The sequence below is a fragment of the Corvus brachyrhynchos genome, unplaced genomic scaffold, assembly GCF_000691975.1.
Source record: "Corvus brachyrhynchos isolate BGI_N302 unplaced genomic scaffold, ASM69197v1 scaffold70, whole genome shotgun sequence".
NCBI classification, from domain to species: domain Eukaryota; kingdom Metazoa; phylum Chordata; class Aves; order Passeriformes; family Corvidae; genus Corvus; species Corvus brachyrhynchos.
In genome coordinates, this window is record NW_008236217.1 from 2,134,347 (window position 1) to 2,159,477 (window position 25,131).

The 25,131-nt window shown below is 36.1% G+C and overlaps 1 protein-coding gene across 6 annotated transcripts in view; it reads left to right on the top strand.

The window, feature by feature from the left end:
• Nucleotides 1-24,567, top strand: part of SIPA1L2 (signal induced proliferation associated 1 like 2) — a 99,422-nt gene extending 74,855 nt beyond the window's left edge. For 2 of the 6 annotated variants that reach the window (XM_017745328.1, XM_008643286.2), the window contains 9 exons: nucleotides 418-806; nucleotides 2,275-2,499; nucleotides 4,973-5,126; nucleotides 7,126-7,345; nucleotides 14,064-14,195; nucleotides 19,623-19,676; nucleotides 20,602-20,725; nucleotides 22,382-22,463; nucleotides 23,333-24,567. In XM_017745328.1, coding sequence (XP_017600817.1) covers nucleotides 418-806; nucleotides 2,275-2,499; nucleotides 4,973-5,126; nucleotides 7,126-7,345; nucleotides 14,064-14,195; nucleotides 19,623-19,676; nucleotides 20,602-20,725; nucleotides 22,382-22,463; nucleotides 23,333-23,479 — 1,527 coding nt within the window. In that variant the 3' untranslated portion in view covers nucleotides 23,480-24,567. The remainder of the gene's footprint in view (nucleotides 1-417; nucleotides 807-2,274; nucleotides 2,500-4,972; nucleotides 5,127-7,125; nucleotides 7,346-14,063; nucleotides 14,196-19,622; nucleotides 19,677-20,601; nucleotides 20,726-22,381; nucleotides 22,464-23,332) is intronic. The other 4 variants (XM_017745331.1, XM_017745342.1, XM_017745346.1 and 1 more) reach the window with 3 other exon arrangements.
• The last annotated feature ends 564 nt before the right edge of the window (nucleotides 24,568-25,131 follow it).

The window sequence follows — 25,131 nt, forward strand, 5'->3', positions numbered from 1 at the left end:
TCTTTGGCTTTTTTCAGATTTGCAGAAGAGCTTGTTTAAACAAATAATTACCAAAGCTTCTAGCTTTAACAAATGCTTATTTTAACTGTTCAGAAATGCAATTTTATGGATGTTAAGCAGGCCCTATAATCAGAAAATTCAATTCTGATCTTAAGATTTGTGATAGAAGATGGAACTAGAGCCTTTTTATTTGCAGAGAAATCAACCTTTAATGTGTCTAGCCAGCTGTGCAATTCATTTCACAGAAACTGGTGGTATAATTGGCTCTTTTCATACTTTGCAGTTATATGATAGCATACTGTAAAAAAATAATAAAATGGTCTTTGAATGGTACAAATGCAGTAATTTATATGAAAATAGATCTCTTACTATTTAATTTGAGGGGAGTCTTTTTTGGTTTGTTTTCTTGTTGTTAAGATTGGGGACAAAAGCTGTTCAAGCCACTCAAGCAGTAACACCCTATCCAGTAATACATCCAGTAACAGTGATGAAAAACACTTTGGTTCTGGAGATCTGATGGATCCTGAGCTGCTCGGATTAACGTATATAAAGGGGGCTTCCACTGACAGCGGGATCGATACCGCTCCCTGCATGCCGGCTCCGCTCCTGGCCCCTCTGCACCTTGCTGGCAGCAGGTCTGGAGTGCACTGTCGCACGGAGCAGTGGGCCGAGCCTTCGGATCCTGCCGGGCCGGACGATGATCCAGCTAAAATCTATGCTGTTCATAGCTATGCCTCTGCTATTTCGACCAGTCATACAGCTGAAGGCAGTATGGGAGACCTAAGTGAAATCTCCTCTCATTCCAGGTATGCGTTTTCTTACAAATCAGGGGTATGGATTATAGATTGACATACGGATAACTCTTTGGTGTTGTTTTTATTCTGTTTGTCTTTCTTTGAAACGGAACTTAAAAGATTTTGGTATTTTTGTTGTATTCAAATGCCTATATGAGCAGTTTTCAAGTAATTTTTGATGAGTCTGCCTGAAAAGCATAGCCAGACCTCCTTCCACATCTGATGGAGGCTTTATATGTGACCCTTGCAAATTGCTTAGGTTTTTAAAATTGGGAAGCATCCCTGAGTAAAAGAGAAGTTTGCACCTAGAACTTATTTCACATACTTTTAGTTTTTTTAGTACACTGCAACAAATTACCTTGGAGTTAATGCTGAGGGAAATCAGAAAAATTGGACAATGGACAATCTTCACATATAGAGAAACTGCATTGCATATCATCCCCCCTAATTTACATTATTCTGATGTACGCTTTACAGTTTTTCTTGTTGAGCTGCATTTCTGATTGATTTTCAACTTTTCTCTTTGTTACCAATGAAATGTGTGCATGGTACATCTGTTGTAAAGCAAGCCTTGAAAGTACACTTTTACAGCTCGTTGCCTTTATCTTCCAGTTCCCATTTTATGGTGACTTTGAAGTTGAAGCTTTGGTCTATGTGTTAAGGTTTTTACTCTGTAAAGGATAGAAGGAAATTGTTTGTTCTTCTTTCCCTCTGATTTTCCTGTTTTCAATGTCAGTCAGTACAGGAAAATAACCAAATAATACCTTGTATCCTGATTTCCTTATATGCTTAACATGAGTGAATTTGTCTTGTATGGTTATTCTGAAGAAATTTATTCTTCAAGGAAGTGTTTGTTTTAGTTTATTTGAAATGGGGTTTAGTGTCTTCACTAAAAGGTTTTCTTAGTGCCTACTAGTGCTATTATTTATAATAAAAGGGGCTGTTAAAATTATCCAGAGGACTGTTTTGTTGAACTGAAATTTACATGTTAAATTTGCTGATAATTTAATATTAGTGTGTCTGATTGAAAGGCACAGCCTAATCTTGCATCAACTGGCAAAATCATTGTGAAGTGGAAAAGCACATAGGTTTTATGATTAGGGAGATATTTGAGTAATTCCCCACGTAGTTTTTATGTAAATGTGTGAGTACATATTTACTTAAAATTGCACAAACAAATTGAATATCTTGAACTTGGGCTTTTAGTTTTGATTCACATCAGTTTACATTGGCATTTCAGCAATCTGAATTCCCTGCATTGTTTGTTCTAGAAACTCATCACAATTCTGTTCTCAAAGAGCTTTAATGTATACGCAGTTGGTGTGTAGAAAATTACTGTGCCAATTTTGCTTCATTGATTTTAACCTTGAGAAAAACTTAACTGTGAGAATTATTGCTGCATACCAGGCAAAGCATTCCTGATTTGTTGTTGCATAGCATATTAAATTTTTCCTTTTGTGTGTTTCGTTCACTTTTCCAGTGGGTCACATCATTCAGGAAGCCCATCAACACACTGCTCCAAAAAGAGTGGCTCCCTAGATACCTCCAAAGTTTATATAGTGTCTCAGAATAGTAGTCAACAGATGTCTGGGTCGATTTCAAAACCATACCACAGACAAGGAGCAGTGAGTAAATATGTCATTGGATGGAAAAAATCAGAAGGAAGTCCTACACCCGAAGAATCGGAAGTTTCAGAATGTCATGAGTAAGCACTTTGTTTTACTTCATTTGGGGAAGAATTGTAGTGAAAAGAAATTTTAAAACAGGATAGGAAAAAATTACAAATTCTGTTTTGCCTTTAAATGTTTGGGGTTCATTTTCTGTACTTTTATGTATCTAATGAAGCTTAACACTTCTTAATAGTCCATGAGAAATGTGTTGTTCTTAGGTGGAAAAATAAGGCTTGAACTCAGAGGAAAACATGCAGTACCTCAAATATAGAGAGATAATGCTTTCACAGTGGTGCATCCGTAATAAGTAATGTTTGAATCTCCTGTTTAAAACTATATCTTCATGGATAATGTTCTTGCTTTCTTTTTGTGCACAAGCTATTTGGTTCTCGATAAACCATAGTCAGTCCCTGTCTATCTCAAGAAATTGACAAGATGACATGCAGTACCTGATTTTCAAATGCTTAATTGGGATTACTCTTTGTTTTATGGGAATGGGTTATTTTTACCTAAAACCTAATCTTGCATATGTGCGTGTGTTTATGGCAAGAGTCATATTTAAAAATATATTCTGGAATATATATGCTATGAAATATGAATCTGAAGTTAAGCTCTTAAATTCCTAATTTTCAAAAGTAGAAGATGTTACTACCCTCCTGTCCTGGTTATTTATGTTTCTTTGTGTTAACATAGAGGTGATTTCATTTCTCCCCGCAATGTTTTAATTGCATAATTTGTTCATTCATAGTAGTATTTAAATTATAATGTGGTAACTTCAGGGTTTCCCACAAATTTTGGATTTTGAAATCAATGAACTATTGAAACTCTGTCTCCTTATTTTGAATGGCAGCCTTAAAATAAAATTGCTTAATGAATCGGAGTATTTAGACTGAAACAATGGCAATTTAGAAAATTATCTTCAAGAGATAGTTCTGTTCAAGAACTATTAATTGACTGCGACAACACTCCATATACCAAAAAATGTTTTCAGATTTTTCCATCTTAATTGGGATTACTCTTTGTTTTATGGGAATGGGTTATTTTTACCTAAAACCTAATCTTGCATATGTGCGTGTGTTTATGGCAAGAGTCATATTTAAAAATATATTCTGGAATATATATGCTATGAAATATGAATCTGAAGTTAAGCTCTTAAATTCCTAATTTTCAAAAGTAGAAGATGTTACTACCCTCCTGTCCTGGTTATTTATGTTTCTTTGTGTTAACGTAGAGGTGATTTCATTTCTCCCCGCAATGTTTTAATTGCATAATTTGTTCATTCATAGTAGTATTTAAATTATAATGTGGTAACTTCAGGGTTTCCCACAAATTTTGGATTTTGAAATCAATGAACTATTGAAACTCTGTCTCCTTATTTTGAATGGCAGCCTTAAAATAAAATTGCTTAATGAATCGGAGTATTTAGACTGAAACAATGGCAATTTAGAAAATTATCTTCAAGAGATAGTTCTGTTCAAGAACTATTAATTGACTGCGACAACACTCCATATACCAAAAAATGTTTTCAGATTTTTCCATGGCACACAGCATTGCCTTGCCTCTTTCTTTCTAGGAAAGCTCTCAGTATGACAGAGAGGAAATATCTCTCTGAGGATAATTATGTTGAAATAAAATAGCATCTCTAATTACAAGTGATGATGAATATCAGGTCAATTGCTGAATGTTGTGCCACTATAGGTTATAATTCACTGAGAATTGCACTTTACCATAGCAAAGCTTATTTCCTCTGTGCTGAAGACAGTCACTGATGAGGCTGCACTTGGCAGTAAGCAATGGCTTCCAGTGTGTGTTCTGTGTGACTCGCAATCTTCAGTTCTTTCGATTACATTCTCAGAGTAAACCTGTTAAAATCCTGTGTTTCCTTTCTCACTGGAAGGAGCTGGAGGTTAATAATTCAGTTTGACAGTCTGTTGTTGACTGTAACTAGATTTTTATGTGCTGATAATTAAAGAAGGCACCTGTTTAATTTATCTAAATAGCTTTATGAAATTGCTGATAATAAAATATACTTAGCACACTGGGAAATTGATTGTCAATACACTTCAAACATTGCTGTGATGACCACAGTAATTTTGCTAGATTGTGAAGCTGGATGCAATATTGTACTGTAAAATATTGATTTTTTTTTATTTGCTATGGAAGTAAAAGTTAAAGTATTTTGTGATGAACCTTTGGAAATGTTGAAATAAATATAACTTTTGTACTGATAGAGAAGTGTGCTGTGTAAAAAAGAGAGAGGCAAGCTAGGAGAAACAATGGTTATCCTTTTTTAAATTGTTCTTTAGAATTCCTAAACTCTGCTTCTCAGTGGTTTAAGAATGTCATTTTGTACCCACAAACAGTTTCATAAAGGTAAAGTGTTCAAAAAAATTTTATAAACAGAGTGCGCTGTGTCAGGAGATAATTCCAGCAATTTTCACTTTGACAGAAAATGATTGCAGTCTTTCAAATCTAATTTCTTGCTAAAACCACCAATTTTCTCAACAGAGTGTATGATGATATTGATGCTGTGTCCGCATCGAGTCCGCTCCAAACTTCTGTGAGGAATGCCATTGTTGAAAGCCAGCAAGTCTTGTCTAAAGAAGATTTTCTGAAGTTGATGCTGCCAGACAGCCTCTCTATGGAGGAAGGGAGAAGAAAGGTTGGCTACTTTCTTTGGCTCTATGTGTTTCAGTCACAGTTACCTTAGAAATGGGTTTCTGGTATGTCCATAATTGCTACACAGAACGCAATATTGTTTTGTACAAGCTAATTTTATTCTATGGGGATGACTCTAAGTCCCAAAATATAACTTCCTTCAAGGATGGGAAAGGTTTGTTAGATGATTATGTATAAAATCAAGTGTTTGTTTAAGTATGTCTTTGCTTAGCTTGACCAGAGGTGGGTGCAGATTGAGCAACTTCATTATAATTTGAAAGGTTAAAAGTGACATTTTAAAGGGAGGATGCCTAAATTCGTACATCTTGTATGATATTAAAGCACATGAATAGAAGTAGCCAACTTTCCTCCGCCCTGTAATAGTCGGTACCAACAATTCTGCTAGAAATCCAAGTACAGTTTCATGTAAGTGTCAGTGTCAGCTGCTCAGAAGGCATAATTGTCAGTGCTACCGGAGAGCCAGGATCTAATCTTTATAGTATGATGATAGTTGGTAATGTTTAATAGTTCACAATAAGTGGACAGTGAACTTAAAATTTGCTACTCCCCTTAAGTATAATGGTTCTGAATTCCGTGCTTAATGTGAAATAAAGAACAAAGCAATTAAATTACTTGAGATAATTGTCACACTTCCATATTAACTCAATGCTCTCTTAACCCACTGTGTTTATACAATATGCTAAATAGCGTAATCGTCATGTCTGAACAAAAGTAACACATGGGAACCCTCTAAGTGCAGAGCTGAATTTAAAATTCAGATCACATATATTTTTTAACATGTGGTATGTTAAGTGTGCATTATATGTGCTTGAATTTTTGTGGGTCATGTCCTAGAAGTTTTTAAGATTTATGATTGATACAATAATTGGAGGGGTTTTGTGCAGGTTTCAAGAACTGCCAGTGTTTCTGGCTACCTAAATAAGAATCAACAAAGAGTGAGGAGGTGTGGCTGAGATAAATGACTACTATCCCCTTCCCCTCCAAGGCACCTAAACAAAAGTTAAGTAAGTGAGATCATGGGCCCTGACTCATAAGAAACCCTCGCCACAGGAGCTGGCAGTATACAATCTTTGGTTGTGCCTTCACAGAGGGTAGTAATCTTGATATTGGCAAGCCAGTTACCTTTGACAGCGAAGTCAGAAACGAATTTCCTGAATACATGAGATTCTATTCACTGTTTTCAAAAGCTATTCCTCTTAAATATTTATTCTGGATAGGGAACATGCAACACATAATTAATTACTAGAAAACTAGACATTTAATTGTTGTATGCAGGACAAACCAGTAAAATAATTAAGGCATTAACTGTCCTTTGTAGATGTAAAGAAAACTGGGTTTGCAGTCCTGAAAAATGATTTACAAAGTGCAATGGTCAAACTTTACAATACAATAATATCTTGTTTTACTGTAGATATTTGGCTTGTGGTCTACATAACCTTTTGAAATGCATAAGCCGTTTTCACTGAACTCTGTTATCTTCTCTTCTAAGCCTGTTTTGTGATATCCGGAGAGACATCGTGTCTCAAGTCACTTTTAAAATCCAATGAATTATGTGGCAGCATATATCAGTTCAGAATGTTTAGCATTAAAGCATGGTCGTTTCAGATTAAAATCAAACAGTTCTATGTATAGTCTTGCATTCATGTTGCCAGAGTTGGTAACCTTATATACATTTCTGTAAAACATTGCTGTCATAAGGCTATGAAGTTTTCATTCACATTTCAGAATTAATAAAACTGCATAGTATCTGATTAATTCACAGTGATATGTTCCAAAATATTGAGAGGAAGTCTGAATATCCAATTGAGTAACTCTTTTGAGGCCCCAGTAGATCTGATATGGTAGAAAAATCTCTGATCCTTCTGTATTAGTTCAAGAATTCCAGAGTGCTTGTCCAGAAAAACATTCCCAAGAACCGATGATGGGATATGATTGTATGAATCACTTCAACCAGCAATATGGGTTCTTATTTTTATCTTTAGTTTTCATTTTATGGAAACCTTTCCCCACGGAGGACACTTTATCGCACGCTCTCTGATGAAAGTATATGTAGCAATCGAAGAGGATCTTCCTATGCCAGCTCTCGAAGTTCAATGATAGACCAGGCCTTGCCAAATGATATCTTGTTCAGCACTACTCCACCATATCACAGCACATTGCCTCCCAGAATGAGCCTGACTCCTGGAATGGGAAATCTGAGAAGTAAGTGATTGTCACTGTCATTGCTGAGTTTGGAATACTTGTAGTAAACTCAAACGAATCACCAAGTATTAAGTGAGATTTCACTTTCAAGGTGAAATTAAGAAATGTCAAACAATGTTCTAGTTGTCCTAGTAAAAGAATATTTGGCCAACAGTACATGCTCACGCTTGCCATTAGTTTTCAATTCATATTTATCATGTTTGGAGACAGCATTCACGTTACTTCCCAAAGAATTTTCATGAGACCAGTGGTAGGAAAAAACTTTGTCTGAAGATATTTCTAGTTATCATTTTATTTTTCTGTGGTGACCTAATTAAGCCAAGCTGACCTGGTTTGGTTTTTTTTTTTAAATTTTATGTGCACTCAAATTATTGAAATATTTGCAAATATATTTGAAATAACAGCTAAGTGGAACAGCTTTCATTTAGATGATCCTTTTAGTAGCATCGTAAAAGGAAATGGGCAATAAATGTTGACTTTGACTTCAATTTCCAAATTGAATTTGCTGATACTTTTTTTTAACCTATTAGTAAAAGTTTTACAAATGACACCTCATTTTTAACGGCAGCAAAAGAGTAGTCTGAGGTCCTAAGTTAAAACTATTTTATGAATGTGGTTTTTATACTTGTGAGGTTTTCATAAGTGAGACCTTTACTGTATGCTTAGCTTGCAATAATTCCAGGACGAGCTGTGAAGTTTGTAGTAATTTTTTTTTTTTTAATGGAATGAAAAGCCCAAATCTACACAGACAGATATGCAAATTGAGATTACATATCTATATTTGTTTATTTAATAAGAGTGAATTGTTTTTTCAAAAATGCTGAATATATATGCTTCTCAGTTAGTTTAGGCTGACATGTAGTGGACACCTGGAGTTGACACGCAATCTGGAAAAAACCCCTCTTTTCTTTAACTACTCTAATATTGCATCACAGCTGACTGCAATTTAAAAAAAAAAAGTGGACTCTGAAGTCCACAGTTAAGAAGCTGTGGGTGAATTTCTTGAAAGCTTTAAGGACATTTTAGGCCCATGTCTGAGGTGAACGCAACCAGATGATTTAAAAGAAGTAGCAATAAAAAGGGCTTCGTCATTCATCATGTCCTTCAGGAACTAGCAGTCATTTCCTAACTTTGAGAAATAAGTTTCATGTACAAAACACTTTTCTAGTTAGAGTGGCCTCAGGTATGAGACTGAGTTTTGGTCACTAACCACTGGTTAATTTTAAACTGGTATCTCAAATGAGTGCTAAACTCCTGCCTCACATGGGAATGCATGCTTGGTGTACCTTTTGGCATTCTAAAGATATTCTTCTATCAGAGTGAAACTCTTTACTATAAATTTAATCTGAGATGATCCTATTCTTTTGCACATAGAAAATGGAGATCCATTTTGTTTCACTGAAGATGAATTAAGTAGATTTTTGTAGTCTATGAAGGAGCTAGGCATCCTGATTGTGTTTTCTTTTTTTGTTTTCCATTATGTTAGGCCTTGTTTTTTAGAGCCATTTCTTGTGAAGTAAACATGCAATGGGATCAAATCTACAGCTTGCTTTTCTTCAGGAGATTGGCACAAGGCAATTAACTGTGTACATCCAAGCTTTATACTGCTCCTCCAGCAGTGATATTTTAGCGCATTTTGTATTAGTTCTGTCTTAGACACCTAATATTTCATTCTTGCTGCTTCTTAGATACAGAAAGTTATATATATACATAGCTGGAAAAAAACCCTATGAAATCAGTATCCTGTCAGTCAAAAACTGATCCAAGGCAATTCATGCTGTTTTCATATGCAACCTCTATTTTCTGCTTCAGGTTCTGTATTTTAAAAGTGCTTATCAATGCCAGCTATATCGAATCTTTTGTGGTGTTTGTTTCAAGGAAGATTTAATTGGTTATCTGTAATTACACTCTGAAAAAAACCACATAATGGCTTGCCCACCTATGTTTCAAAAATAAGGTTAGTCAGTATCTCCATATAAGAAGCTAACTTTGGGTCTTTTTAGGAAGGTTTTTTGTAGTCAGTGCCTAGTAGGTATTTACATTCTACAGCAGTGATGTGGTATAATTTTAACATGAGGTTATAGTTTCAGATATCAGGATTCATATCCTGTCATAGGAATGTCTTTTGTATGTGATCTCAAAGCATTTTAATTTTACTGATATTTAATGTTCATAGAAACCAGTGGAAATAGCATGGCTTTGGCTGAAATTAATTTTAGAAAGGTATATTCTTGCACGTTATATCCAGCATGAAATACTGTGGCAGCACCAAATCTCATGAGACCCCTCTAACATGGAAAAGAGTGTGATTAATAGGTAAGCAAGGCAGCACCAAAACCAAAGAGTAATAGGTGACCCTGAAGGGTTTCAGTTTACTGGGAAATTAGAATCATGAGACAGAATGACCATGCAAATATAGAAATAGGAAGTTTATCTATGTGTGATGTTGACTGTAAGAAGATGATGGGAAAAGTGAAGCTACAGGACTTTTTAATTATTGTTTTATCACTGGGGGAAGTGATGTGAAAAAAGACTTGCTTTCAGTAAAGCCTGAAACGCAGTCTGATGGTCAAGGGCTGTTGATTGCGAAGAGTACACAAATGTAGAAATATCACTTAATTTTATCTTATTTTTAACTTAAACCAAGAAGGAGAATTCATGTAGCTAAGAACTCTTGAATTTTACCTTGGGGACATTAAGGATTCCCGGACTGTGACAGTGCTGCTCATGCTGAGTGATTCTAACATGCAGGTGCAGGTGCAAATCTATGCCCTTCTTGCAAATTCATGGCAGGTGAATGAGCAGGGAAGGAATGAAAACTATGAGAACCACTGATACTGAGCTAGTGTAGTAACATAAGTCAGGATCCCAGGGAGACACATGGAGACAATCTGATTGACATTGCGGGCACCATGATCCGCTCTATTATGAAGCACAAAAAGAGAGGGGAAAAAAAATGCCCTAAGTGAAAAACTGGCAGGATGTTCCTGTGCTATGAGGGAAGGATTAAGGTGCAGGATAGTTCCAGTGAAGAGGGTTATAAGGAAGGGAATATTTTACAATGATACACTGACAAATTCTGAAAGTTCTCAGACTGTACATGTCATAGGGAAAAGGCTGCCAGAAGTGCAGGAACTGTCTCTGCAACTCTGTTCATAGACAGAAGTCTTGTCTTCTAACTGCCTTACTACCCATGTTAGCTTCAATCCACAACTAAACTTGTTGATAAGGAGCACTATTAAAATGAAAGAGCATCACTGTGTGTTGGTGGTGTGCAATGGTAGCAATTTGGAAATCAGTTTTTCAGTAAGCAGATAAAGGCCGTTGATTAATTCACGCAACTGAAGGAGAACATGTTTGCTGTTACCTGTTCTCACAGTGAATAGTTCACCTTATTAGAACATGCAACTATCTTCAATAACAGAAGGGAAGGAAACAGTGCTTATCAGGAGCACATGTCCACAAGAGCCTATGAGCAGGCTGGCATCTTTGAAGGGGGACTTTGGGCAACCCTAGGCAATACTAAAGAAGGGAAGGTTTCAGCAGGCAGAAGCTGTTGCTTAAGAGGACTATAGAGATGTAATTACTGATTACAGGAAAGAAAAACAGACATCCCACAGAGAGTGGGATTCACATTTGCATGAGATTTGATATATTTCTTCACCTGCAGCTGCTTTGGAGAGAATCTACTTGTTAAATGACATGTCTAGTTTGAGCACAGTAAGCAAGCAGTACTTAGCAGATAGTTTTTTCATGATCTCCAATCTCTGCATAACAGTAGCAGTTCCAGCTGAAGCAGGATAATTGTCTTGGAAGTAAAAGAGGTTAAGTTGGGTGAATCTTCCTTCTTTCTGCATAACTATTTGCTCTTTGAATACAGATGTATGTAGGACCAATAACCATCAATTTCAGGAGCTGTGTTGGAAACTGAACTGACCACGTAATTTTGGTGAAAATAGGGACTCTTGAAAATGCTTTATACTTTTATGCATCAATAATAAAAAAAAATAAAATTCCTAAATGTAGGAAGTGACACAACTGAAAGAAGCAGAAACTACAAGATCAATTATTTTGTGCCAAAAGGAGTACAGCAAATAAAATAATCTTTAAAACTGAAGATAACACTGAAAATGTTTCCTCAGAGGAAACTGTGTTGCTTCAAAAGTCAATCTTGTGTGCAGTAAAGTAGTGGCCTGCTAGATTAGGCATATCCTCCTAATACAGATATTAGGACACACGGAGGTGGGCATGCTTAAGCATCACTTGCCACCTTTGCACAAATCAAAAAGGGAAACAGGCAGCAGCTGCTGATGTGGCAGTCATACACAGACAGAGTGAGGCAAGAGCAACGTAAGAGAAGCAGGGAAGAAATGCAAATACAGGAGGCTAGAAATAATTTATCTCACCTGGAGCATTCCTGGAATACAGACAATACTCTCTGAAATTCAAAGACCTCTGTCAGTGGAGTTCCTGTTTGGTATTTTTATTCTTTTTCTTCTTCCCCCTCTTTTCCCTGCCCCATTGCAGAAGAACACAATTTATGTCTGGAAAATGAATTATTCTGTGGTGGCATACTCACGCTTGTTCAGTTATTCCACTTAGAATTTCAGCCATCAGCATGAGCACTTGCATTTTCAGACCTATCAATATTCAAATCTCTACTCTGGCAGGCTTTCTGCAGTTGAGTGGCTCTGTCAGGGCTGAATAGGATCCAGCCTAAGGTGAACTGAGGTTCTCACAGAGACAATGCATAATGAAGGATGACTACTGGTGAATACATCACTCCTACACTTTAATTTGGAAAGCCAGCAGAATCGTGCTGGGAGCAGGCTTCTTCCTGACAGGTTTCACAATCAGCCTCTGTAGGCTGATCAGACAAAAGCAAGGACTGTCCCTTAGGGCCTGCCTGCTGGTCTAGAACCAAAAGCTGGCTTGCCAGTCTTTCAAGTAAGGTATTCTGTCTATTTTCCACAACAGGGATGTATGAAACATTTGTACTTGCATAAATAAGGTTCTTACAATTCCCAAGTCATATACAAAAGTTCAGAGACTGCTCTGACTTCAGCTGTCAGTATACTTGCACAAAGGTAGCGTTAGGTAAGGCTTTATGTCTGTTTATAAGGAACCGAAAATAAAATCTTAGTACAGATATACAAGTAGAATATATGTCTGTATTGTATTTTCCATTTCATATAACAACCATTTTTACATCCGGAGAGAGGTATTGAGAAGGACATTTCTACAGAGTTTTGTCAAGCCACTTCCAAGTGTAATGTAACAATACTGCATCTTTCATATAAGTGTAACAAGATAAATTCTAGAGTAAAGAGAATTTCCACCTCTTCTGCAGGGACTCCTAATTTTTGACAGAGGATTGTAAGCCTCCTTCACTTTCCTTTTCCTCATATTTTGTATTCTTTTTAAGCAAGGTTTATGCAAAGCATAGAGCATATCATATGCTTTAATCATTCCTCTATCCAGTAGAATGCTTGTAACAACCTACACTCTTTGGATTTTTAGGTCAGAATCTTTAAGTCAAAGGGACATTAATTTCAGGAAAATGACAGCATGCCATTTCCTTAAACAATAATGTATCTTCCACTTGTATGAATGCATTTCTTCCTTCATTGTTTTTTGCGTTTGGCCTTTTCCTGGAAAAAAATACTCGTCTTACATATTATAGTTTAAATCACTGGAATAACTAGATGGAAACTTCCTCCTGAAATATTTGAGGAAAAAATTACTATGTTGACCTTTTTGTTTAATTGGAGCGGATATATTTGAAGCAAAAATTATCTTTGCCTGACTATACTATGTGATAAAATTATTATATTCCATTTCTGGCTTTATGGTTAAGATGAAATGTGATTGCAAATAATAGTTTTGGTTTATGATCAGTTTTAAGAAACTGTATCTGTTCAGTATTCTTTTTAACATGTTTACATTGCTCAGTGTGAAGATTGCTTTAGACAGATTAGGAAAATGTAAAACTATTCAAAAAAATTATGAAAATTAGCATCTCCTCTACTAAAATGTATGTTTGTGGTACATTCTAGAAGTCTGCATAGCTGAAAGGTTTGTTTGAACAATTTATAGTGTATACATTTCATTTAATATATGATCTGTGTACAGTATATGTGTGACAGCTCACTCTGATATCACACACAAGTCTTACATCCTCAGAGATACAGCTACAAATGTGAAACTAATAGGGTAATATTTTCAATGTCCAAGGGAGTTTTGGATATAGGCTAGAATTTACAAATGCATTAAAAGAAAAGCAGATGATTCTTTTTAATTGCTTCTGGAACAGGAATACTTTCCGTTTCAGAGTAAAACTGTGCATGTAAATATCTTGCATGTTGTTTCACAAATATAACTTTGTGTATCTAGCAACTTTTGTGCTCAGTGCCCAGGTTTAATATGCTATGCTTTAGAATGGATGTTGCCTACTCACACAGTGTCCGTACGAAAATGTGAGGGACATGTCATGTGCAAAGCGGCACCAAAAAAACCCCTTTAAAACCTTCCCATCTTACTTTGCCAGCATTTAGAAATTGTTCCACGCATACTGAGTATTGAACAGGAAAAGACAGACACAAGAGAAATGAAGATAAGCACTTTTTGCTTATACATTTTTTACAGATCATTATAGTAGCTTCAAAATTAATTGCACATAATTGTTATAGGAAGACTAATTATTTTGTTTATTGTTTAGATGAATTCTGGTTCTCAGATGGGTCCTTATCTGATAAAGCCAAATTCAATGATCCTGGCCTGATGCCCCTGCCAGACACTGCCACAGGGCTAGACTGGTCTCACCTGGTAGATGCTGCACGAGCGTTTGAAGGTAACAGGAAAATTTGAATAAAGATCAATGTTCAGTACACAAACATGTTTTGTTTTTTTTTTTTAATATCTATTGTATAGCCACATTCTGAATTACAAAAATCCAGTGTTTGCCTCTGTAGCCCTTTAGTTCTTTTGGCAGTATCAATTCTCAGTGTGGAAGATTGTCCCTGAAATTTTGGGTCTTCATGTTACTCTCTATATCCGCTTTAGATGCAATTCCTCCACTTTAGTGATGAGTTCCTTCTGTAATGAATTGAAAAATCAATTATTTGAAGGAGAGATTCAAAGCATTCAAGTTAGATGTTTAAAATGAAATGGGGAGTAACACTTCCCTGGGTTTGTTTTGTTGTGTTTATAAACCGGCATGTGTAGTCCAAACGGTGTTGCAGTCCCTCTCAGTTTTCATAAGCCCTTGAAGACCAGGAGAAATGTACAGTATATTTTCCAGTAGCAGGACTTGAGATGCAGGATATAGACCAGGTTTGCTTTATTAAATTATGGAACCAGATTAACCATGGAAAAAACCTCATCCGCCTCCGGGAGCTAAACTTACACTTAATGTCTAAACAGAGAAAATGGATGCTGGTTTCAGTGTTTATATGAATATACACGGTTGAGTGTTTGTGTTCTCTTGTTTGAGAGGTGTTTTTTTAGGTTGCTGTGCTGTCCTAAAATGTCTGATGTTTCTTAACTGGTGTTGCTTGAGTTACTGAATGTAATCTGTGAATAAGGATGACATTACCACAGTCATCATTGTATAAGATACAGGTCTTAACTTTGTGAAAACTGGTTGTCAAGTTAGTGATTTGGGTCTTTTTTAAAATGATTTGGGTCTTTTTAAACTTTTTTAAACCCTGGAAATCAGTTTTCTGGTTCCTGGTGCCTTCCCACAGTATGAAGTGATAAAAGTTCACTTTCACCAAAAGCTCTTCAGAACTGCTTGTTATACTAATTTAAGTGGCATTGTGAAAACCCAAACCAACAGCAATGATTAGGAATTTGAAGAACTGTATCATTTCTTGACCTGATTAATTGTATGCGAATTCATTACTATTCAATACTACTCAAACATGGCTGTGGTAGCTGGCAGGAAATACTGTGACACTGAGAATCTTGACAGCTCTTCCCATGCATTCCTACGTTTGATTGCTCAGGGAACACCCTGATATTTGTTACTGACATCTTAAACTACTGAAAAAAGATTTGAATCAGTAAATGACTAGCTCTGCAACTTTGTACTTGAAGAATATTTCTAAATGCTAATAAAAATTTTCAGTTCAGTTGAGTGAAAGATCATTCTGTACCAGCTATGCTCCTGTATTTTTAGCTGTCTTTGAGAACTAATAGATTTTCATTCCTTTTACTACCTAGTATCATGATGAAAATAATTTCACTTTGGTAAGTGTTATGTAAGTGTAATTACATTTGAATTTGAGAATGAGAAGTAGAACAAGATAGCTAACCCACAGTGCTCTATCCTAGGGAGGAAAGGTATTCACTTGTTGGGTTTTAATTGCAGATAACTTAGATAATCTGTAGATAATGCTGAAGAATTGGCGGTCTGAGTTGTAAGATAGAAGCTGCTTATTGGATTGTAAGAATTTGAGTAGTAAATATTAACCTATTTTTGTATGAAGGAATATAATTCTTTTGTGTTTAGGACTCTACAGTAGAGACATCTGTGTATATGTTAGATGATTTATACAATGTTTTGACTAAATTCATAGTGCTGCAATTAGAAACTTTTGCAAGAAGTGGAATTTTTAAACCCTTACTCAACTTTATCCTGTCTTGCAATTTGAAAGTTATTTTAAAAAGAATAACTGATAGGCATGTCATAAAAGATCACTGAAAGGGAATGTGTTGGATATGAATTAACAGTGCAGTTTTCATAAGTATTTTAATGTTGTTGACTTAGAAGCTGCTTCAACTTTCTATTTAAAAATAGCTTGGAACTACTATTCTGCATTCCATCAATGTGAAAAAGAGAGTGGATGATTCTAAAGTTTGTCCACTTCTGAATATAAAGCTGCTTTTATCTTTTTTTTAAACTGGCTGGAAATGGGATCACATTTCATATAGGTCCATATAAAAAACCTCAAAAGTAAGCAAACACCTGCTCCCCCACTTTCACTGGAAAGGACCACTAAAAACATAATAACTTTTTAATACTGAATCTGTGAAATTAGAGTTTTTCCTCTAGTCTGACTTTGCCAGCCTGATACTTTGAAGTTGTGTTCTCTTCCAGAACCTAGATACTAGATTTAATTTTAATTTTTTCTTTGTACAATGTCTTTTCTTACTATCAGTTTATTAGGATTACCAATCTGATTCCAAGGTCAGAGTTTTTCTCTTGTGATTTCTCCAGATTCTGTGTTGACAATTTATATAATTTGATCAGTTCAACATCCCTAATGTGGGCCTTTCATCTGTCTGTCTTAAAAAGCAATTCTATCTCGATTAATGTTAGATGTAGACTTTTTAGGTGCTTATATTGTTGCCATCAATTGGATTAAGAATCAAATTCAGTAGCAAGATTTTTGCTGCCATCATCCATACTCAAAGTTTACTTATGGGTGTAACAAGAGCAGTAGTTTTTTTCACTTTCTTCCTCGTCTCAGAAGAAGAGTGGACAAGGTTGTTTATTAGTATTAGCTTTTACTCAACTGAAGCCTTGGTCCCATGTGGAACAGCAGTTTTTAAACTGTGGTCCATGAGGGTGGAAGAAGCTATTATTTTCTTTTTTATTTATTTCTTTTGTTTTGTTTTTACTTGAAAGTAGGGTGACAATGCTTTTCACTATGTCAGGATTTAATTTTACTGCATTTGCTTGACAAGAGCCTTTGTGGGAAGCTGAATATTTACTTCAAACTTTTTCTGAAAATCTTCTGTTATTCCTAAAACGGGTCTTCACAGTGTAATGGGGAGCTGTGCATGCACTAACTCCACAGGCTCCAGAAGCTGCATCAGGGAAGGGTTTTTGCTTGAGCTGCCTCTGTGGAGGGTCAGCACCTGTAAGCTGGAGCACAGTGGAGCATTATTTTAACACTCTGCACTGCCTTCCTTAGCAAGACATAGTTTTGACTCTGGTATTTCTCCAGAGAGGATATTTTGCATGCATGCTAACATCAGTCCAGTCAGTAGCAAGGGGAGTCCTTCCATTTCTGTCATACATCGATAGACTACTTCCAGTTCCCTTCTCTTATTTTGTTGGGAACTGCAGAGAGACAGTAACCAGGGAGCAGCTGATGTGATGGAAATCACTCTGTTGTAATGTTTTTGTATCCACCCCTGAAGCAAACAATAAAAAATAGATAGGACTGTATGACTGTACAGCAAAAGAAGGAGGACAGTAGGGGTGAAAAAGCAGAATTTAAAGAACTGGAAAGAAAAATTAAAGAAGCAAAAAAAGAAAGTATGTTCAACTGAGTAAAGATAAAGATATGGGGATTTATAGAATAAATTGGAAAGCCAAATTTGAGAAAGGAGAAATCCCAGAAAAGACGAAGGGAAAATAAGAGAATTAATGTTTGTATTCTCTTTTTGTAGTATTTTTCAAATAGATCTCCAAGTTAGGGAAGAAGGACTCGCCTTCAACATATGTATTATGTTGCTGATGACATTTTAGATCTTTTCCATGTTTTGGGGACCAAAAGAAGAAGCGTTTTTGGATGTCTATACCTGCTACTGTAATTACAAAAGGGAACTGACACAAATACAATATTGAATATTGTTATTAATAGAACATTGTACTATTTGTTCTACTTCAAACTGGGTTTATTATGCTTTAAAAAAGCTGTTTAGTGTTCGATAAATCATATTGTGAGCACTAATAGCCTAAGATAGTCCTTCTGATGTCCCTGTTCATTAAAATTGGTGGTTTCAATTCCTGATTTGTTTCCAGGTGATTTTTATGAACGTCTACTGGTGCCAATCAAAATGCAGTGTTTCTTAATGCAAATTTATCTTTGCAGAAACATCTGTGCTATTATAAGTAATGTAATTTTAATACTTTGATTTAAAATCTTCATAGCTAAATGTAATGCTACACATAATATAATGAGAAATAAGTGAATCATTTAGCATGACAGATAATTATTTTAACCGAAGTAGTGTGTTAGACTGCTAGAAAAAGAAAAAATGACAATATATAGTTAACGTTTGGTTATTTGTAGGGCATGCATGCCTCTTTTTGCTTCAATGCATATGTCAGTGAATGTTTGTGGGTAGACTTTACCTTAACAATGACAGAGTGACTTAATGCTCTATACCTATTTTAGCCTTTTCTGCTTTCCAGTACATCAAAATTGCCTGAAGTTTTTTCTGGCCTCTGTTAGCAGTCTGGAACAATGAAAATCGAGATTCAAATTCTCAGTGGTTACACTGTACAACTCTGTTACTGTGAATAAGAACAATTTAAAATTTAAAAAAATTGTCTCATCTTTGGTCTTACTAAGTCAATTGTTTAAATTTTTGATGCAAAGACCAATATATTTTTTGCAAATAGTTTTCTATGGGTGGGCTCTATTTGGAGTTTGCCAGGGACATCTCAGTCAAAAATAAGAGCTCTGAGATTGACATGTATTTTCTTCTGTTTAGTATGTACATATTGCTTCAATTGAATAGGAGGGGTCCCTGTAATTTGGAGGAAGCAGAATGTAGGTCCACAACACCATACCACAAATACACTTTTCTTTATAAAAACCAGCTGTTGTAATGAAAAAGTTAATAGTATGAAGTTGAAATCAATAATTATCTACTTCAGACTGCTTGTTTACATTGTCTTGTTTCTGGCCTGCATAGTGCGTTTGATCTGGGAAACTAATTTTAATTTATCCCTACTAAGTAAATCTATTTAACTTAGTAGGTTTCAAATCTGTAAATGATGTCATTGATTATGCATTTAAAATTATATTCTTACCTTATTGTCAGCACATATGGAAAAGTCATGTTCATATTTGCTGAGATGCATCAGTAGTCAGAAATCAGGCTAAAAGCAGAGGAAATGAGCTGCAGTCTTTGAAATTGGACAGAATAAGGCATGCAACTTTTGTTCATTGTATTATAGAATGAATTGACAATCTATGCTATGCTGAAGGGATTTTTTAAATTGACAAAGAGCTTTTTAGTGATTTCCTATTTTTGTTTGGTAGGACTTTTCCTTCCTATTTGAAGACATCTGGCCTGTATTCACTGTTTGTGTCCTTAAGAATTTGAAGGATTGTCCTCTCATGTACCCTGCCAAGTTGCCATGCTGTGTCTCAATACTGGGTGTTGCTGTTAGAGACGTGGGGTGTGACACCTCGTGCTTACTGTAATGTTGGTGTTGTGTAGAAATGGCCTGGCAGGGGAGGGAGTGAGTGCCCAGCTGCTCCAGTGGAGATGGACTGTCTTGTTTATAGGAACATTCTAAATCTTATTCCAGGTTTTGACTCAGATGAAGAATTTGGGCCGTTCTGTCATCACACGCCGTTTCTAGGTGATGGTCTGGGATTGATGACTTTTGCCTTTTGTAAACTTTTTTTAATACTTCCTATGTTTGCACGTTTGCATGATAATGCAAGCTTTGGGCCTGGTGGGGTGGCAGAGCAAGGGGAGAAAGGGCAAGGCAGGCATGTTGTCACCAGAATTCATACAAGCCTACAGACATGGATTTTGTTTGGCAGAAATAAGCTAAATCAATCTCCACAGAATATGGATTTTGGTGTTGTTTTTTTTTTAAAGAAGACAAATTAAATCCTAATGAATGCATCATTTACTCCTGTTCTGTGCAATGATGATCTGCATGGCATACTTCTATTATGTGGTGACTGATGTATTTTGGCAACCACACTGTATATCCATAGGTAATTACATCTGTGCTTGTTAGATTATTTTCTAGTGAAATTCACTCCAGATAATAGAGTGCCGTAGTAATACCTATAATAAAAACTCAATTGATAAAAATAGTGTGAATTTATTGGTTTTCAAGTATGCAGATTACCATCAGCTTCTGCAAATGCTTGAGGTAGTAAAGCTGTATGAAATGAACAGCGAAGATTTCTGAGGAATCTTCCATGGGCTTTAAGTCCATGGAAAAACTGCAAATCTTTTTGCTGAATTATTATTGTCATTCTAAAATGGTTTTCTGCATGTTTCATTAAGACCAATTTACTGTTCGTATCAGCATTATGTGGTCCAGACAAAACTGTCATACTGCTGATAGACATAAAAAATTGCTTTGGGGTTGCCTTTGGATGCAGGTGTGGGGAAGCCAGCTAGTTGGTACATACATCTGCTGATTATCCTCAAAGCTGAGATGTAGAAGCCTACATCCATTTCGCTAACTGAACCAGGATAATGGCTGTAATATAGCCTTTCATTTTGTCCAGTTTTAGATGTATCCTTATGTTACTTTTTTACAGATCAGAGAGTAGCATCTTTTTGCACCTTGAATGATATGCAGCAAGCTCAGGGCTTGGAAGGAACACAAGAATTACCTTTGGATGAGAGTCCCCCAGATGGAAAAGATTTTCTTGAGGATGCTGGGTATGTCAGAATTAAAGCATATTTCCTACAAAGGTATTTTAAGGAAAGGTTTTCTCTTAATGTTGCAAATCAAATTGCCTGTATGCATGCTTCACAGCTGTTTGATGGCAGACTTGCCTTGACTGATAATTTCTTTAATTCTGAAAAATGTTGTTTCTTCGAATCAATTTCTGAGAAGCTTTATCTTGAAAATATGTAGTATAGTCAGAGAAAGCTCTCTCACTTTAATAGGTCTGTAGTGCAGATCAAGGTTAGATGCAGAGTTTCAGATAATCAAATTTCTCACTGTATTCCTCTACAATAATAATTTTTGTTACATTTATTTCTGTTTTCATTTAATAAAACTAATAACAGGAGCTCAACTCTGTAGGATGCAATAACCTGATCTGCAGCAAATGTCTCAAACCTTGGAACGGGGTCTATCCTACCTTTGCAACCATTTGCTCTTTGCAAACCCATAATTTTTCTTTTATACAGCGGTAAATTAATCAAGATAATCTGTAATGGAGGACTGTAGAATTTATGCCAAACTACCCAATTCTTCAAATTCTTCCCAGCACCCTGGGACAATTTTTGTTTTTCCCTCTCCACATATCCTGCTGTATGGAGTCTGCTTGTTAATTTAAAGATTATTCTTGTTATACAGATTCAGCACTATAATCTGCCCACCACCATTCTTTAATAGAAAACACATCTTTGATTAGTTTTGCTCTTCAGTTGCAGGAATGGAAGAATGGGAAATGGAGGGAAAAGTCTTCTTGCTTGTTAGATGATCGCATTTTAATTTCAACCAATTTTACACAAATTAGCTTGCTTACATGGTAAAGCACATTTATTGTAATGACTTCTAAGTCCACATCTTTCCCCAGGCTAATGATCAGTAAGGATTGCAAAAGACTCTTAAAGATGTTCCCCTTTTAGCCACAGCAAACCCGTCAGATTCGTGCAATTGCATGAAGCAGCTGATTCAGCTTTGTATGTAAAGCCCCTCTCTTCACCTTCTCTCTTTTAGACACAATTACTCACGTGGTGGCTAATTGCATCTATAATGTACATGAGACTGTCTGCCACAGTGCTCATTGTCATTCAGGAAATAGAAGCTGTTCACTGTATTTTCCTTCAGTCATGCATTTGATTAACCTGTGGCAATATTTTATGTGTTTTGACCTTTAAACAAAATATTTGTCTCCATTAAGCCATAGGTTTATCCTTTACTGAAAATGACACTACTGCACAACAGACAAAAGAACTCTTTACAGCTCTTTTGGTTTGCAGTAATTGTTGCTGCATCTTGCTTGAGATTAGTACAGTCCTTATCAGAAAGCAGCTTGTTAACCAACGTGCCTGCACACCATGGATCAGTGAGTGTGACTTGCACTGTGAGGGTATGCGCAAATCATTCCTAAAACATTCCTTCTTAAAATCATTATAACTTCTGCCTGATCTGCATGAGAAGCAGTGTCATATTTCAGATATTGCAGGATTGGATTTATGTTCTAGTAATAGCCTTTTACTGATGCTGGTTTTGTCTCTATTTTCCTAACTATGCCTAAACTGATTGGTTTCCTTTACTATTACTAAAGCTGTAACTCTGCTAAAGCTGGGAAGAAAATGTTTTTCACTGACTCAGAGTGAAGGTAGTGGTTTACTTTACAGGGAACATGCTCCAAGTACTCTGACTGGAAAAGTCAACCAGCTGGAAGTCATCCTCCGGCAGCTACAAACTGACCTGAGAAAGGTAAGAGACCATTAGCACCATAACCTCTCCCCAGTTTTAGTAGTTTTATTTTTGCACACAGATCATCAAGGGCTTGAAAGAAGTACATCAGCTAAACAAGACAGTAGAGCTCAGTGGCTGGTCAGAACACTGAGGTGCAGAAGGTCCTGTGGGAAGAGTTATGTGAGGAAATTGGCCAGAGGCTAAGTAGTTTATAGGCCTTTACTCCAGAACAACTCTCCTACAAATAATCATACCCCAGAAAAAAGGAAACACTTTATCTTCATTTATGGTTCTTTGGATTTAGGAAAGGATAGGGATATGGACATGGGCACCATTGCTAAGTAGTTAGCACTCTGGTTTTGTCATCCTTGTTGTCTTATCTTGGTCACTTAGCAATGACTTGATGTGTGCCTCATTTGTTGTCAAAATTCTGAGCTGGAGACAATGCCAGGATAACAGAAATGAGGCTGCTTTTGCTAAGAAAATAATCACGTAAGGAAAAATATTGAAAGTAGGTATTTTTCTTCCTTAAACATATGCTTGAAGTCAATTACTTACAACTTGGGCTCTCGCGTATGATTTATTATAGCTAAAAGCTTCTTATGCTTTTAATGCTTGATTTATTTTTTTTGTTAAATGGAGTAAACGTCTTTAATTTTTCTATTAAAGTAACGTCTAGTTTTCTTTTTAGCTTGCAGTATTTTCTTGGAATGAATGAGGTAGTTGGAGCATATTTGGGGAATTAACTTTCAGTTAACAGTTGTCAGAATGAATTAGGGAGCTCAGCAAAATATAGCTGTTATGACTTGCATAGAAATATTAACAACAAAAATAAACGTTGTCATCACAACTACTCACTTTGCTCAACTTGTATCTTTGTCAACCAGGAAAAGCAGGACAAGGCAGTTCTCCAAGCAGAGGTACAGCACCTGAGACAAGATAACATGAGACTTCAGGAGGAGTCTCAAACTGCAGCCGCTCAACTGAGGAAATTTACAGAATGGTTTTTTAATACGATAGACAAAAAATCCTAATGGCTGGGGCCCTGCAAAGTACTTATTTGAACAACGTAACAGCTGTATCTTTGGAATTAGCGGGGTAATAATTTCACTGTGTTCACAATCCATTTTAGGTGTTTCTGCTACATTCTCTATCCAGCTTTATTCATTTGAAAAGGAGAGAGAATTGTGGCAATCGAACTTTAAATTCATATGAAGAAAGCAGAGAATAGCAGATATTTGTTTGTGTGCAGATGAATGTAAAAAATCCTTAGTGTCATTTTAGACATTTTTAGAAGTTGCTCTGGCTGGGGCTTGCCTGAAGAGGAATATTTGGGGTTTTAGTTCCTGCATTTCAGGTGCGCTGGTGAAGATGTTAAAGCAATTTAAATTAGCTTGGGCTTCAGTATTGTAAGATAAAAAGAATAACCAGACATATACTTTAATGTTTAAAAGGTGCTCTATTTTTTTGTATGTACAGTAGTTTTATTTCCACAGTCCACATTGTCATAGCAATAAGAATGGAGGTATAGTGAATAGTCACAGAGCTGTGTTTATAAAATGTTAGCACTGATGTGTTTAACACTAGTTTGGATGCAGATGCATTAGAGATTATTTATTTGCAGGAACAAATGGTGCCTGAATATAAACAGTGTTCTGATTTTCTAAAAATACACATGCCTTGTAAATGGCTCACTGGGGTTAGCCCACTCCCAACTTCACTTACTTTTGTATAGTTGATGTTCAGCTAAACAGTCACACTGCTTAACTATTGAAATCATGTATGGTGTGAGCCAGCCAATCAGTTGTACAATGCCAAATTTGTTTATCTTTGTACAGAAGCTTTGATCAAGTGTCTTGTATTTAACACCTTATTTAAGCTTATTTAACCTTAAATTGTTGTTTTTATAAAGTTTGTTTTATCTGCACTATGGTGAGGTCAGTTGGTTGCAAGTTGTAATATTTTGAGCTTGCCAAGACTGTACTGAGGAGTTCTAGAAAATTCTAACAATTGGATGCTGCTAGTACACGATTTGTTTGTATGCTTTAACATTTTTAACTGTTTAATTTGAAATGAACATACATCCTGCTTTTTTAATAAATGTTAAAAATCTAAACCTGAATTATTTTATCTTGTATTATCTGTAATCATTCTTACCACTAATAGCTCAGGTTTCCGTTCAGCCCAGTTTCTGGGCTCTCCATCCAGAGACAGTCCAACACCTCAGAGCTGTCAGGATCCCTTGTTACCAAGGAAGGGTTGCCACCATTATCACAGTTAATTTCTTTGGTGCATCCAGTCCTGGAACCCAGGAGGTGGCTTCACCAGTCTGAACAAAAGCTGTTTGGGCTGTTCATAGGCATTGATTAGTGGCCTAGGAAAAAAAAAATCCTTCTTTACTGACAAATACATCCTAGAGAAAATTTTCGAAAGAGGTCTAGTTTCTTCATATTACCTTATGTTAGTTGTAGCAGGAAATAATTTGCCATCTTCTCGTGCCAGTGACTGCGGATTTGATTGCAGTGTTAGCGTATGTGAGATGTTTTGTGTACAGTACTGAGCTTTAAGTCTACACCAAGAAAGGACACCTTTGCAAAATGAAATTAAGCTAATGAGCATATTTGAGTAACCCTGAGGAAAAAGACATTTCAAGATCATAGCTATATCCCAGTTTCCTCTTGACCGC